At 45.8% G+C, this 15,321-nt stretch overlaps 1 protein-coding gene across 1 annotated transcript; it reads right to left on the bottom strand.

The window, feature by feature from the left end:
* Window positions 1-687: 687 nt before the first annotated feature.
* Window positions 688-6,073, bottom strand: LOC123127316 (beta-galactosidase 4). The gene is made up of 17 exons (XM_044546966.1): window positions 5,467-6,073; window positions 5,211-5,306; window positions 5,000-5,112; window positions 4,805-4,871; window positions 4,560-4,652; window positions 4,320-4,463; window positions 4,096-4,184; window positions 3,879-3,984; window positions 3,701-3,788; window positions 2,935-3,053; window positions 2,679-2,843; window positions 2,423-2,592; window positions 2,215-2,321; window positions 2,014-2,123; window positions 1,716-1,928; window positions 1,400-1,605; window positions 688-1,288 (listed from the first exon to the last, which is right to left on the bottom strand). Exons 1-17 carry the CDS (start codon window positions 5,641-5,643, stop codon window positions 1,177-1,179), a joined length of 2,175 nt encoding a protein of 724 aa, XP_044402901.1. The 5' UTR covers window positions 5,644-6,073; the 3' UTR covers window positions 688-1,176.
* Between the last annotated feature and the right edge of the window lie 9,248 nt (window positions 6,074-15,321).

Here is a 15,321-nt window from a genome sequence, read left to right on the forward strand (position 1 = left end):
ACAACACATGACACGAACGCAGATAGACATGAAAAGTGGCGGAGCCAGGAAAAATGAGTGAGGGGGGCCATAGTGTTGTTAATCCTTGTTGGGCAGGGCCAGCCCACTAGATTACACTATTTTAACAGCAAAAAATCATATATTTACATGCATATTAGGCCTAAACCAGTGTTGTTAGGGGGGCCAGGGCTCCTGCTGGTCCCCCTGTCTCCGTCATTAGACGTGAACATAGTGTCCGAGCAGAAAGACTAGAGATGCTCAGCCAAACAGAGGGGACTAACCCGAGTCAAGAGCGGCCTTGCCAAACCAAGAGAACTCCAGCATCCTGCGAGCCAAAAAATCGAGGACACCGCGAGCGAGCCTGGCGCCACTTTGGATTCGAGATTTCGCTCAACACTGCTGCGTGGTTTGCTTTGTGGGACTGTCCAGTTTGACGCGCCGTGGAACAGTGCGTCGCACAGCGGCAACTTTTCCAGTAGTAGTAAATGCCACCTGTGTCAGATATGCATGCATCGGGTAGAGAGACGATGCAGACGACTGGTGCCACAGGCTCACAGCTGCATCATCATATCTCTGCGTCGGAACACATTCATCATCTCTAAGACTAGAAAATAAGGAGACAGCTCGTCCGTAGCCTGAACTGAAACGCGTAGTAAATTACTCCAAAATGTTGGACATGGACAAATGTTGGGGTTGTTTACTTATTATTATCCTTCGGGAAACCAGGCTACAAATGTTGGCCACACCTGCAACACAAGTTGTGTGGTACAAAAAGGTTGTCACGAGCGGTAACAAACAATTGAATACCTCATGCACAATACTCTACTACTGGGTATCCCTGAGTCACGTGAAGAAGAAAACTTGATCGAAAGCTGGCTGATTGATTGCAGGCGCACTGCACATGCCCCTTCCTGCAGCCGCAGCCGCACTGATGGCCAACCACCACCCCTTCCGCTCTGCGCTATCAATACCATCCCTCTCCCTGGCCCTCTCTCTCTTCTCCACCTCTACTAAAAAATCTCTAGCTTGGCACTGTTTGTTCCTGTGTGTAGACACCGCGAAGTGGACGAGCTCACGTGACACGTCCATCGCGGTACGGTACGTATGTATCGTCAAGAAATGAAACGAACCAATCAGCAGGGCGGTGGTACTACTACTAGTAGTATCTTTGTGAGCTCATGTCGTCCTTCTCGTGGCCATGGCGACGCCGGTGAGGTCGCCGCCGTACTCCTCCAGCACCACCAGCAGGTTGCCGCCCGGCTTCAGCCACGAGCGCGGCACGTGGTACCTGCACGCACACCATTTTTATTTTCATTTTCTCACCCTCGTAATAAGGGAAAAAAGGTTACCCAGTCGTGCAAACGGGGTGAGTGATTGCTGTCCGGGCTTAGTACAGTACCATCTCTGGGAGAGCTCGCCGCAGTTGGAGCGGCACTTGTCCTGGCGGTACGTCCCGGCGTAGCTGCACCGGCCGCAGCCGCCGGAGGGGGCCTTGTACGACCAGTACCGGCCGACGTGGTGGCCGTTCACCCACATCTGCCCCTTCCCCATGCTCCCCATGTCCAGCGCCACCGGGTCGCTCCCCACCGGCGCGGTGAACAAGGCCTGCCAGACCATCAACACAGCCACAGCTGCCGTCAGAAATGGCGAGACGAAGGAAAACAACCTGATAACTCATGTTGCAAAGGTGCATTATTGTTGCTGCGAGCACTGACCTTGTGCCAGGTCAGTGGCTGCTTGTTACCAGGACCGCCCCACTCCACGGAGGAGCTTCCGGCGACGGTGTGGAGCCCCAGCGACTCGCCTTTCAGGCCAACCTGATATGTCCATTTCTGATGGCTCAGGTCTCTCTTCCCCGAATTTAGCCCGGAGACGGTCACCGGCCCGAGGACGCCGACATTCCACCTCTCGAAATGGTTCCCGTCATTCTACATGTGCAGCAACGCCATATACCAGTGTTACAAACAGCTTCAAATCCAAGGGCATAAATAAACTCAGCTGTGGCCAGCTTACAGGAAGGCCAACTGCTGAACTCAGGATGGAGATCTTGTTGCTCCCTTGCCACATCTTCACATGCCCGTCATACGTCAGCTTCGGGTTGTTGTAACCGCCATAAACAGAACCTGCAACACAAACACAATCATCCAAGGTCATCACATTTGGTATCTTCCTGTGATGGTGCAACGTAATATAGATCTATGAAAGTGTTGGTACCGTATGATTTTCCGTTGACGAAGACTTGCATCGAGTGCCCAGCGGAGTAGATGGTGAGCTGAGGCCACTGGCCGTTCTTTGCGAGCTCATTGGCACCAATGTTGACGCTGCGACAAATGTAAAACCAGAGTTTGTGGAATGTTCAAGGGTTCAGATATGATTAGTCGAAATCGCCCATGTCGACTATCAAGGTCGGTCAGTCACTCACTATGTGGTGTACCACAGGTAGTCTGACTTGTCCCATGTCATGCTCAGCTGCTCAACCAGGCCATTCTTCGTGAAGGCGCTGCCGTCGAGTGAGTTTGTGTCCTCGCTATACGACTGCCAAGCGAACCGCACCACCGGATGCATTTTTGGCAGCAGTGTTGGCTCCTTCACCTGCACGGTTACAACAATTGCTTGTTAGATGATACGCTCCTCTTGCCTAGTTCACAGAGAGGTTTACGCTTCAGGGTTCCACTCACCGTCGCGGTGTTGAAAACCGCTGTTTTGCAGTCCGGCAGAATGCTGATGGACCAAGCAGGGAGGTCATAGTGTCTCCCATTGAACCTGACTTTCACTGCAGCATTCATGTGGTAATTTGACAGGAACGCGGCGCAAGCTCCATTCTTCGACTTGAAGACGTATGCCTGAAGGACAATAGTAGTCACCGAATATGTTTAGTAAATTTTGCATTCCGAGAATGTTGCCAGATTGTTCATGTTGCATAGGGATTTTAACCTTCTCGTAGTTCCCTAGCGACTGGACAGTCGGATCACCAGAGACCAGTACAGGCTCAGCCTGCTTGATGGCTTTGTGCAGGTCCCTCAAGTGACCCCATTTCGGCTGCCTAAGCAAACCTGAGATATACATGTGAAAATTTGTTAGGCGTTCCCACAAGCTATGCCAATCAAGATGATAAAAAAGGGAACATGGTAAAGCTCCAAAAGGCCAGCAGGAATTCCTTTTTTTTCGAAAAGGGGGGATACCCCAGCCTCTGCATCAGATCGATGCATACGGCCATCTTATTAAACCAAATAAGTTCCAACAAGGTCTCAAAGTCTCCTACTGAAAAGTGAACAAAGCTCACACAGAGCCAACATGGGCTAGAAACACAGACTAGCCATATAAAAGACGCCACAACCGGCTGGCTGAAAAAGAGATAGGTAAACTAATTGCCTATCCTATTACATGATCGCCATCCAAACCGGTTTAAAAATGGGAGAGAATTTCACTTCCCGGCCTCTGCACCAACTAGGGATGCATACGGCCATTTTAGTATGAGTACCAAGATAAACATGGTCCTCAGATATTTTTAAATGAGTATCAAGATATTTCTTGATGAGTGGTTTCACCACACACCAAACTTGATCCTCAATAAACGGGGGAAAACCCCTGTGCATCACCTGTCAATTCTAGGAATTGAACTCGGGTCGTTAGGCTGCACAACCGCATGCCCAACCACTGAGCCAAGGCTCTCTTTGCAAATACAGCAGTCACCGCATACCATATTCGTCGATCGGGGCGTCGTAATCGTAGCTGGTTGCGATGAAGGGACCGCCCGCGGTACGTCCAAAGTTGGTTCCTCCGTGGTACTGCACCGTAACATGTAAATGGTCAGAGCAAGTAGAAGCATTCACTGCAATGCCATGGCAGTCGTGACCATGATCCCCTACTCTACTCACCATGTAGTAGTTGACGAAGGAGCCACCCTTCTGTATGAACCTGGCCACCGCAAAGGCCATGTCCTCCACCGGCCGGTGAGGGACCGCCCCTCCGAACGACGTAAACCTAGGACAAAATAAAATATGAATTGTATTGATCGCTCTCAGTGTTTGAAATATGAATAATATGAATATTGCATTTGGATTGGTATGAACAAGTATGATCGAGGAAACGTACCACCCGGTCCAGGCCTCGGTCCACATGGTCGGCTTGTTCTTCTTGTTTGGGGTGAAGTAATCACAGTAAAAGCCATTGCAAGTGTTAATCTGCCATGATCCAGAAAGGTGAGAATTAATTGGAAAAGTGGTCAGCATATAATTATCAACACATTTATTCAACACCAGCCACACCACCAACAAAGGTTACTCTACATGTACTACTACTACTCCTTATATGTGTACCACGGGGTCTGGGGCGTCTTCTTGTTTGCACATCACCCATGGCACGCCGGTGTTGGTCGCGACAGCCATCTTGGCAGCCCAGTTCGCATACGGCTTGGCGCCGCTGCCCCCGACAGACTCCATCGGCCCAAACTCGTTCTCCACCTGCACAATTGGCCAGAGAGACTATCAATCACTAGTCCACTTCTTATCTGCACTGCAAATGGCAATGCCACTGATGGAGAGTCCCCGACTTCCAACCTGAGACATGATGATCGGACCGCCTTGCCATTCGAACAGCCTCTCGGATTTCATCATGGACACAATCTTCTCAACGAACCTCTGCATCTCTGCCTACAATGACCCAAAACATCACACAATTAGGCACAATTTCTGGTAGAACAAATTAGACACAAATTGTTCATGCTTTGAGATGAAACTAGACACGATGTTGTGAATGATGGGCGGGATCAAAAGGTTTTGGTCCGGTGAGAGTGAGACGTCACCTTGAACGGGCCATTGTCTGTCCTGAAGCTGATGCCGGGCACATACTTGAGCCAAACAGGAAAGCCACTGCAACAAACACAACAAACAAGACTTGGTTAGCATATACAGTAGGAGTAGGAGCATATATGCAACTAAAAGCTGCCAAAAAATGTAATAGGAGGATTGGATTATGTGTGTTTAGTTTAGTTTAGTACCCAAAGTTCCACTCGGCGCAGACGTAGGGGCCGATGCGGAGGTGGACGTAGAGGCCGGCCTGCTTCGCCAGCTTCACGAACCGGACCAGGTCGTACCGGTCGCTGAAGTAGTACTGCGCGGTTCATCCAAAAACCCGTCAGCCATGAACTCGCAGCGGCGGCAGCAAGAAATGCAGAGCAAACGCAGGCGAGGCGAGTACTCCAATAATACCTGGCCCTTCACCGGCTCGTGGCCGTTCCAGAAGACGTAGGTCTGGATGACGTCGAGGCCGCCGTCCTTGGCCTTCTGGATGAGCCCCGGCCACATCTGCAGAGCGCGCGCGGGTCACGGGGCAAACGACACAAAGAAAAATCAGAGCTAAGTCGGCACCGGGAGGGTGCATTTGGGCGCGGGAAGCGATAGGCGGCGCGCCGGCCACCGTGGGTGTCCGGCGGCGGGGGCGGGGGTGTGCTTACGGGCGGCGTACCTCTGGTGTGCTTCTCGGGTAGTGGATGGAGCCGGAGATGAGGATGCGGCGCCGGCCGTTGATGAGGAGGGAGCGGTGGTCGTAGGAGACGGCGGCATTGGCCGAGGAGGCCGCGAGGGAGAATGCCACGAAGGCGGCGAGCAGCAGGCCGCCGCCGGCGACGAGGGGCGGCACCATGGCCAGCCTTGGTTGGGGCCACGCACGCGCCTCTCCGCTCCGGCAGCCTCCCTTTCTTTGCGTGCGGCGGCTCAGTTGCTGGCTTTGGGGGAAGCGAGTGAAGTGCGCTTCTTGGAGCGGAGCGGCGGTGGCAATGGGAAGAGGCGTGGGGGACTGGAGGGAGAATTAATCGAGCGAGGGTGGCAAATGGCAACTGGCAATGGCGCAGTACAAAACCTCTGCTTTGCGTCGCTTTTTTAACTGTTTCTTACGCCTTCATTGATGTTTTTGCTTTTGCCGCCCCGGCCTTTTGGATGGCCACCGCGTAACTGTGCACGGGAGCGAGTCAGTGGAGAGCAGAGCAGAGGGAGGGGACGCCGTGCGCGCGAGGTTCCATGGAAGTAGTCACAAGAGGTGAACGGGAGGATGGGGGATTGGTGCGTGTGAGCTCACTCCACTCAGGCCTTGTTCGGTTGAGGCGGTTTTGGAAGGGGATTGGCAGGGATTGAGGGGGATTAGATCCCCTGCAAGCCAAAATCCCCTCCAATCCACTCCAATCCTCTTGAGAGGAGGTTTAAACGAACAAGGCCTCAGCGGTGTGGGAGGGGCAAATCCCGGTTTGGATTTTGGAAATCAATACCGCGTAAAATGCTCAATTTTGGACACCCTCTTTTTTGCTTTGCTTTGTAGTTGGGTTGTCGGAAGTGGTGTCGTCTTTCAATCGGAGTGGGTGTCTTCGGGGTCTACACTAGGCTCGTTGTCTGCAACAAGCTGTGGTCTTTTTGTATTTGAAATTATGTCTCCTATAAAAATATGGTATGCATTCGTGTACTTTCGGAATTTTTTTTTGAACATTTTAAGACTCTCTTCTCTAGTTTAGAGCATCTATCATAGGACCGGGGAAATCTGGGCACTATATGTCCGTAGAGGCGTCCGAAAATGTCCGCGGATAGCACCAGCCTGCCCCTCAAACCACAATTAAAATATTCTCTAATCCATACAAACATGTACATGTCGATCATTACATACAAATAATGAATAGCATATACAAATAAAAATTATTCACACATAAAAGTACATAGTTCAAACACAAAATTTGTTCATAATGCTTAACTGTAACATAATATACATAGTTCATTGATTTTTAAAGTGAGTCCACATATGCTTCATGATATCGTTCAGAAGTTGCATGTGCAACTGTTGATCTTAAAGTTGTCTATGGATCTCAAGAAAGTTGGCATCATGTTCTGCCTCTTGTTTCGGGAGGTGATACGTATCCAACGTATCTATTTTCCAAACACTTTTGCTTTTATTTTGGACTCTAATTTGTATGATTTGAATGGAACTAATCTAGACTAACGTTGTTTTCAGTCGAACTATCTTGGTGTTGTTTTTTATGCATAAATAAAAAAATTCAAAATTGGAGGAAACTTGCTTGATATATATATAGATAGATAGATAGATAGACACACACACACACTGGAGCAAACACATGCCAGAGATGGCCACTGATACCTCCTTTTAGTGATCTGGTAAAGGAACAAAAAGTATTACAGAGGAAGGTTCTCTTGAAGCAGTGGTTTCTAGCAACCTTTCGTTAAAGGATTAATTCCAGCTTTTGACTGAATCAATCAAGCAAATTGTGATTTAACACTTATAACAAAAGGAGGTATGGATAGAAGGTCTTAATGCTTACAACCATGTATTTGTGTTGGGACCAAACATGATCTTAATTTGTGCGTTGAAAGTCACCAATAGAGAGGTGCTTGTTACGAACCGAAGTGGGGGTGTGTCCAAATAACATTTTGACCGGCATGAGCCCTGCATCAAGAATCAGTTGTCCTACTGCAGGCCTTATCCGTCGCGCGGGGTTATCTCGATAATTAAGATTATAATAATCAGACAAGAGTTTTGGGTGTTTAATGACTAAACGTCTTGAATCCCCAAGGATTGGATCTGTATTAGCGTACTAACCCTTCTGGCACTAGTGTTTAGAATAACACTTGCCCTTTGCCTCTTCGTGGCTCGATCTCCATGATCCTGGGTACTTGCAGGGATGAAAATCACGGACAAGACAAGACACATCTATGAAAAAAATTATTTCACACATACGAACGTTAATTCAAAGTCCTTCCGTTGATCCCCCACAACAAATACAGAGGGTTGCCAGACCTATGCCTCAACTCATACCTTGCCGAACTACTCACACATGAAGATCAGATCGCAAGAAGAACACATCTTGAAGATTGATTGATTGAAAATATATCTTACAATGGCTGCCTTATGTGATTCACGATTACATGCATGAACTAGAGGAAGATGGAATATGGTCGTGACGGCGACTATGGAGATGGAAATGGCGGCGGCTAGGGTTGATGAGAAGGGATGAAGATGGTTTTGTTCTGACTTCGCTCGACGATGTTTTGTTGACATTTTGACGTGGTCCCCATTATAAAAGTTGTTCAGGTGGACAAAAGGAACCTCGGTATCCACATCATACGATCGCTCGTGTGAGTACTTGCAGTCGTATGAAACGTCGTCTTTTGCATTGGCTTCTCTGGTGCGCCTCCTGATGATTTCTTTTATCCCCTATTCCACTCCTTCCCTTGTTCTCACATGATTTCTTCCATCTGTAGCCCATTTTCTATGGAAACACATCAAAGAGAGGATTTGTCAAATCATTTGCATTCATTAGTCATTATTAGCAATATCGAAGCGAATATCTCAGTTTTAATAAAATATTTCGGTTTAAACAAAGGGTGAATGAGTGTAAAAATATCGCTCACCAACTTTCCCAAGCTTAAATTGATCGTCCTCGAGCAACACAGAGAGAAATGTGAACCATAAGGAACTTAGTTGTTTAGAACAAAGTAACGAGAATGTTTTGGTTAACTTACACTGGTACGCGTTGGTCCTAAACAAATGGTTTTTAACCCCTTTCCATGACGGTATTTGGAACCGTCACCAAGTGAGTGTGGGTGATAGGAGGGTCCTTCCTACACGACCCAAAAACCATCGGGGATATGCCCTCCTGGCACACACGCTCTGCAAAATGAGGTCGTGTGCGATCGGCGAGCGCTCAAATATGGAAATACGTACAGTAGAGCTAAAAAAATACAATTATATGGCAAAATTATTTCCGGTCGCAAGTACATCCCACACAGTCAGTCCCCGCTAAACGTTTACGTTCGTATGTACATCCCACACAGTCGCTCCAAGGAAAACGTTTCCGTTCACAGGTACATCACACACAATTTTTCCCGTTAAATCGTTTGCGTTATTGAATGTATCACACATGGTCCGTAGAAAAAACTGTGTGACAAAGATTGTCCATCACATATAGTTTTTATGTGGTAAATGTTTGCGCAAGGTGGTCTAACGCAAACAGTTTTCAAGAGAAAGTCGTGTGTGATTGTTCATTGACCCAATACGGTTTATTCCTAGAAACTGTGTGCGTTGCGTTAGGTCATCGCCCACGGTATTTTTTCAATAACCGTTTACAATAGCAAAACCCAATTAGCAGGCTAATTGCCATATTATTAGTAATCCATTTATTAATCTAATTGGTATTCATATTAAGCACATAATGTATTTCATCTCCATATTAAGATTTCATAATTGAAATACATTAGAGTACAACATGATATAGCTTCAGCACTTAGCTACCCCATTACACAACTGCACCAGCACCAAGTTTCACACGCAACAAGTAGAACCTTTTGAAATTAGCATCATAGACGGTATATAGACAGATGCATCTCATCTAGAAAACTGCTGAAGCAGAAGGCGAATATTGAGCCTTTATTCATGTTGAAAGTCTTTGCAATTTTAGGCCAGTGCCTGTGGATGATTGACCGTCCGTCCTTCGTCCTCTTCAGAAACACTTCAATATTGAACCGTAGGTGTTGTATGAAAACCTTCCTCGCCTCCTGACCATAGAGGTGGGTTGAGAGGTAATCATCAGTGAACTGCTTTGGAAAAGCCTGAAAACAAGGACGTGCATAAATATATTCTCTATATTGGAAATGGGGCAAAGGAATAAAAAAAGACAAGTTATAATAGTTAGTACCATCTTGTAGTGAACTGATGTCTTCTTCATTGTGCAAACAAATATCTTGTTGTTTTTCGTCGCTAATTTCTTTATCCTAAAAATCTTTCTGAGTTTCTTGATTTGATTGATATTCATGGACAACTCATTTCCCCGTATGCAAAAAGGGTCAAACAATGTGTCCTTGGGTGAATTTCTAGGTCCCATGCAAGAGATGGAAATGAAATTCAAACACCAGGGCACTGTTGATTGCCGGCAAAACGTTGAGATGCCTAGTTTTTAAATTCTAGTAAATCCAAAACTCGTATGAAATTCATGAAACTTGGCATGCTATCATGGAGTGGCATCAAACATGTCGTGGTAAAATTTTTGTCCCATTTGCGGCAGGTTCGGGTATAAGCTTCTCACAAACCAGAGCTTCTCACAACAAGCATGATGGTTTCGATAGGGAACGTACCACCTTTGGGGACGGGATGATATCCGTTGCCTCTTATTGCTTTCAAAAAATTTATAGTGACAACATAGAACAACATGAGTGTTGTGTTCAATCTTGAAATTTTTGGGGTTCGTTGGCCCTTTTTATGCATTAACTGGGTTTTCTAGGCATTTTATGTGCATAATTCAAATTTGAACTACAAGCACATGCTCCAACGCACTAAGGTTGGTTGAAAAATCACATGTGTGTCCTTGGGTGAATTTCTAGGTCCCATGCAAGAGATGGGAATGAAATTCAAACACCAGGGCACTGTTGATTGTCGGCAAAACGTTGAGATGCCTGGTTTTTAAATTCTAGTAAATCCAAAACTCGTATGAAAATCATGAAACTTGGCATGCTATCATGGAGCAGCATCAACATGCCGTGTTAAAAAAATTGTCCCATTTGGGGCAGGTTCGGGTATATGCTTCTCACAAATCAGAGTTTCTCATAACAAGCATGATGGTTTCGGTAGGGAACGTCCCACCTTTGGGGACGAAACGATATCCATTGCCTCTTATTGCTTTCAAAAAAATTCTCGTGTCAACATAGAACAACAGGAGTGTTGTGTCAATTTTTGGGATTTTTCGGGGTTCATTTGGACATTTTTATGCATTAACTGAGTTTTCAATGCATTTATGTGCATAATTCAAATTTGAACTACATGCACATGCTCCAATGCACTAACATTGGTTGAAAAATCTAATCTGTATCCTTGGGTGAATTGCTAGGTTCCATACAATGGATGGGAATGAAATTCAAACACCAGGGCACTGTTGATTGCCGGCAAAACATTGAGATGCCTGGTCTTTAAATTCTAGTAAATCCAAAACTCGTCTGAAATTCATGAAACTTGGCATGCTATCATGGAGCGGCATCAACATGTCGTGTTAAAAAATTTGTCCCATTTGGGGCAGGTTCGGATATATGCTTCTCACAAATCAGAGCTTCTCACAACAAGCATGATGGTTTCAGTAGGGAACGTCCCATCTTTGGGGATGAGACGATATCCATTGCCTCTTATTGCTTTCAAAAAAATTCTCGTGTCAACATAGAACAACATGAGTGTTGTGTCAATTTTTGGGATTTTTCGGGGTTCGTTTGAACATTTTTATGCATTAACTGAGTTTTCAACGCATTTATGTGCATAATTCAAATTTGAACTACATGCACATGCTCCAGTGCATTTAAATTGGTTGAAAAATCAAATATGTGTCCTTGGGTGCATGCTTAGGTCCCATGCAAGAAATGTGAATGAATTTCAAACACCAGGGCACCGTTGATTGCCGGCAAAACATTGAGATGCCTCGTTTTTAAATTCTAGTAAATCCAAAACTCGTCTGAAATTCATGAAACTTGGCATGCTTTCATGGAGCGGCATCAACATGCCGTGGTAAAAAAATTGTCCTGTTTGGGGCAGGTTTGGGTATATGCTTCTCACAAATCAGAGTTTCTCACAACAAGCATCATGGTTTCGGTAGGGAACGTCCCACCTTTGGGGACAAAACGATATCCACTGCCTCTTATTGCTTCCAAAAATTTTCTCGTGTCAACATAGAACAACAAGAGTGTTGTGTCAATTTTTGTGATTTTTTGGGGTTCTTTTGGACATTTTTATGCATTAACTGAGTTTTCAATGCATTTGTGTGCATAATTCAAATTTGAACTACATGCACATGCTCCAGTGCATATAAATTGGTTAAAAAATCAAATATGTGTCCTTGGGTGCATGCTTAGGTCCCATGCAAGAAATGGGAATGAATTTCAAACACCAGGGCACCGTTGATTACCGGCAAAACATTGAGTGTTGGGTTTCGTAGTAATTTCAAAAAATTTCCTACGCACACGCAAGATCATGTGATGCATAGCAACGAGGGGAGAGTATTGTCTACGTACCCAACGCAGACCGACTGCGGAAGCGATGACACGATGTAGAGGAAGTAGTCGTACGTCTTCACGATCCAACCGATCAAGTACCGAAACTACGGCACCTCCGAGTTCGAGCACACGTTCAGCTCGATGACGATCCCCGGACTCCGATCCAGCAAAGTGTCGGGGAAGAGTTTCGTCAGCACGACGGCGTGGTGACGATCTTGATGAACTACAGCAGCAGGGCTTCGCCTAAACTCCGCTATAGTATTATCGAGGAATATGGTGGCAGGGGGCACCGCACACGGCTAAGGAATCGATCACGTGGATCAACTTGTGTCAACTTGTGTGTTTAGAGGTGCCCCTGCCTCCGTATATAAAGGAGCCAAGGGGGGGAGGAGGTGCCGGCCAGGAGGAGGTGGCGCAGGAGGAGTCCTACTCCTACCGGGAGTAGGACTCCCCTCCAATCCTATTCCAACTAGGATTCCCAAGGGGGAAAGAGGGAGAGGGGTGGCCGGCCACCTCTCCTAGTCCTAATAGGACTAGGGGAAGGGGGGAGGCGCGCAGCCCCCTTGGGCTGCCCCTTTCTCCTTTCCACTAAGGCCCATGATGGCCCATATGGCTCCCGGGGGGTTCCGGTAACCTCCCGGTAACCCGGTAAAATCCCGATTTCACCCGGAACACTTCCGATGTCCAAACATAGACTTCCAATATATCAATCTTTATGTCTCGACCATTTCGAGACTCCTCGTCATGTCCGTGATCACATCCGGGACTCCGAACAACCTTCGGTACATCAAAATGCATAAACTCATAATATAACTGTCATCGTAACCTTAAGCGTGCGGACCCTACGGGTTCGAGAACAATGTAGACATGACCGAGACACGTCTCCGGTCAATAACCAATAGCGGGACCTGGATGCCCATATTGGCTCCTACATATTCTACGAAGATCTTTATCGGTCAGACCGCATAACAACATACGTTGTTCCCTTTGTCATCGGTATGTTACTTGCCCGAGATTCGATCGTCGGTATCCAATACCTAGTTCAATCTCGTTACCGGCAAGTCTCTTTACTCGTTCCGTAATACATCATCTCACAACTAACATATTAGTTGTAATGCTTGCAAGGCTTATGTGATGTGTATTACCGAGAGGGCCCAGAGATACCTCTCCGACAATCGGAGTGACAAATCCTAATCTCGAAATACGCCAACCCAACATCGACCATTGGAGACACCTGTAGTACTCCTTTATAATCACCCAGTTACGTTGTGACGTTTGGTAGTACCCAAAGTGTTCCTCCGGTAAACGGGAGTTGCATAATCTCATAGTCATAGGAACATGTATAAGTCATGAAGAAAGCAATAGCAACATACTAAACGATCGGGTGCTAAGCTAATGGAATGGGTCATGTCAATCAGATCATTCTACTAATGATGTGACCTCGTTAATCAAATAACAACTCATTGTTCATGGTTAGGAAACTTAACCGTCTTTGATTAACGAGCTAGTCAAGTAGAGGCATACTAGTGACACTCTGTTTGTCTATGTATTCACACATGTATTATGTTTCCGGTAAATACAATTCTAGCATGAATAATAAACATTTATCATGATTATAAGGAAATAAATAATAACTTTATTATTGCCTCTAGGGCATATTTCCTTCAGTCTCCCACTTGCACTAGAGTCAATAATCTAGATTACACTGTAATGAATCTTACACCCATGGAGCTTTGGTGCTGATCATGTTTTGCTCGTGGAAGAGGCTTAGTCAACGGATCTGCAACATTCAGATCCGTATGTATCTTGCAAATCTCTATGTCTCCCACCTGGACTAGATCCCGGATGGAGTTGAAGCGTCTCTTGATGTGTTTGGTCCTTTTGTGAAATCTGGATTCCTTTGCCAAGGCAATTGCACCAGTATTGTCACAAAAGATTTTCATTGGACCCGATGCACTAGGTATGACACCTAGATCGGATATGAACTCCTTCATCCAGACTCCTTCATTTGCTGCTTCTGAAGCAGCTATGTATTCCGCTTCACATGTAGATCCCGCTACAACGCTTTGTTTAGAACTGCACCAACTGACAGCTCCACCGTTTAATGTAAACACGTATCCGGTTTGCGATTTAGAATCGTCCGGATCAGTGTCAAAGCTTGCATCAACGTAACCTTTTACGATGAGCTCTTTGTCACTTCCATATACGAGAAACATATCCTTAGTCCTTTTCAGGTATTTCAGGATGTTCTTGACCGCTGTCCAGTGATCCATTCCTGGATTACTTTGGTACCTCCCTGCTAAACTTATAGCAAGGCACACATCAGGTCTGGTACACAGCATTGCATACATGATAGAGCCTATGGCTGATGCATAGGGAACATCTTTCATATTCTCTCTATCTTCTGCAGTGGTCGGGCATTGAGTCTTACTCAATTTCACACCTTGTAACACAGGCAAGAACCCTTTCTTTGCTTGATCCATTTTGAATTTCTTCAAAATTTTGTCAAGGTATGTGCTTTGTGAAAGTCCAATTAAGCGTCTTGATCTATCTCTATAGATCTTAATGCCTAATATGTAAGCAGCTTCACCGAGGTCTTTCATTGAAAAACTTTTATTCAAGTATCCCTTTATGCTATCCAGAAATTCTATATCATTTCCAATCAGTAATATGTCATCCACATATAATATCAGAAATGCTACAGAGCTCCCACTCACTTTCTTGTAAATATAGGCTTCTCCGAAAGTCTGTATAAAACCAAATGCTTTGATCACACTATCAAAACGTTTATTCCAACTCCGAGAGGCTTGCACCAGTCCATAAATGGATCGCTGGAGCTTGCACACTTTGTTAGCTCCCTTTGGATCGACAAAACCTTCTGGTTGCATCATATACAACTCTTCTTCCAGAAATCCATTTAGGAATGCAGTTTTGACATCCATTTGCCAAATTTCATAATCATAAAATGCGGCAATTGCTAACATGATTCGGACGGACTTAAGCATCGCTACGGGTGAGAAGGTCTCATCGTAGTCAATTCCTTGAACTTGCCGAAAACCTTTTGCGACAAGTCGAGCTTTGTAGACAGTAACATTACCATCAGCGTCAGTCTTCTTCTTAAAAATCCATTTATTCTCAATTGCTTGCCGATCATCGGGCAAGTCAACCAAAGTCCATACTTTGTTCTCATACATGGATCCCATCTCAGATTTCATGGCTTCAAGCCACTTTACGGAATCTGGGCTCACCATCGCTTCTTCATAGTTCGTAGGTTCATCATGATCTAGTAGCATGACCT

The sequence above is a fragment of the Triticum aestivum genome, chromosome 6A (assembly GCF_018294505.1).
Source record: "Triticum aestivum cultivar Chinese Spring chromosome 6A, IWGSC CS RefSeq v2.1, whole genome shotgun sequence".
Classification (NCBI taxonomy): Eukaryota; Viridiplantae; Streptophyta; class Magnoliopsida; order Poales; family Poaceae; genus Triticum; species Triticum aestivum.

What these genes read in the sequence shown, in the direction of transcription:
- LOC123127316 (XM_044546966.1), bottom strand. Translation starts at nt 5,643, where the DNA reads ATGGTGCCGCCCCTCGTCGCCGGCGGCGGCCTGCTGCTCGCCGCCTTC. An exon ending in CCTTCGTCAACTACTACATG is followed by an intron (nt 3,789 to 3,878) that starts GTGAGTAGAGTA and finishes GTTACGGTGCAG; the next exon opens with TACCACGGAGGAACCAACTT. An exon ending in AGCCACTGACCTGGCACAAG is followed by an intron (nt 1,606 to 1,715) that starts GTCAGTGCTCGC and finishes ATGGTCTGGCAG; the next exon opens with GCCTTGTTCACCGCGCCGGT.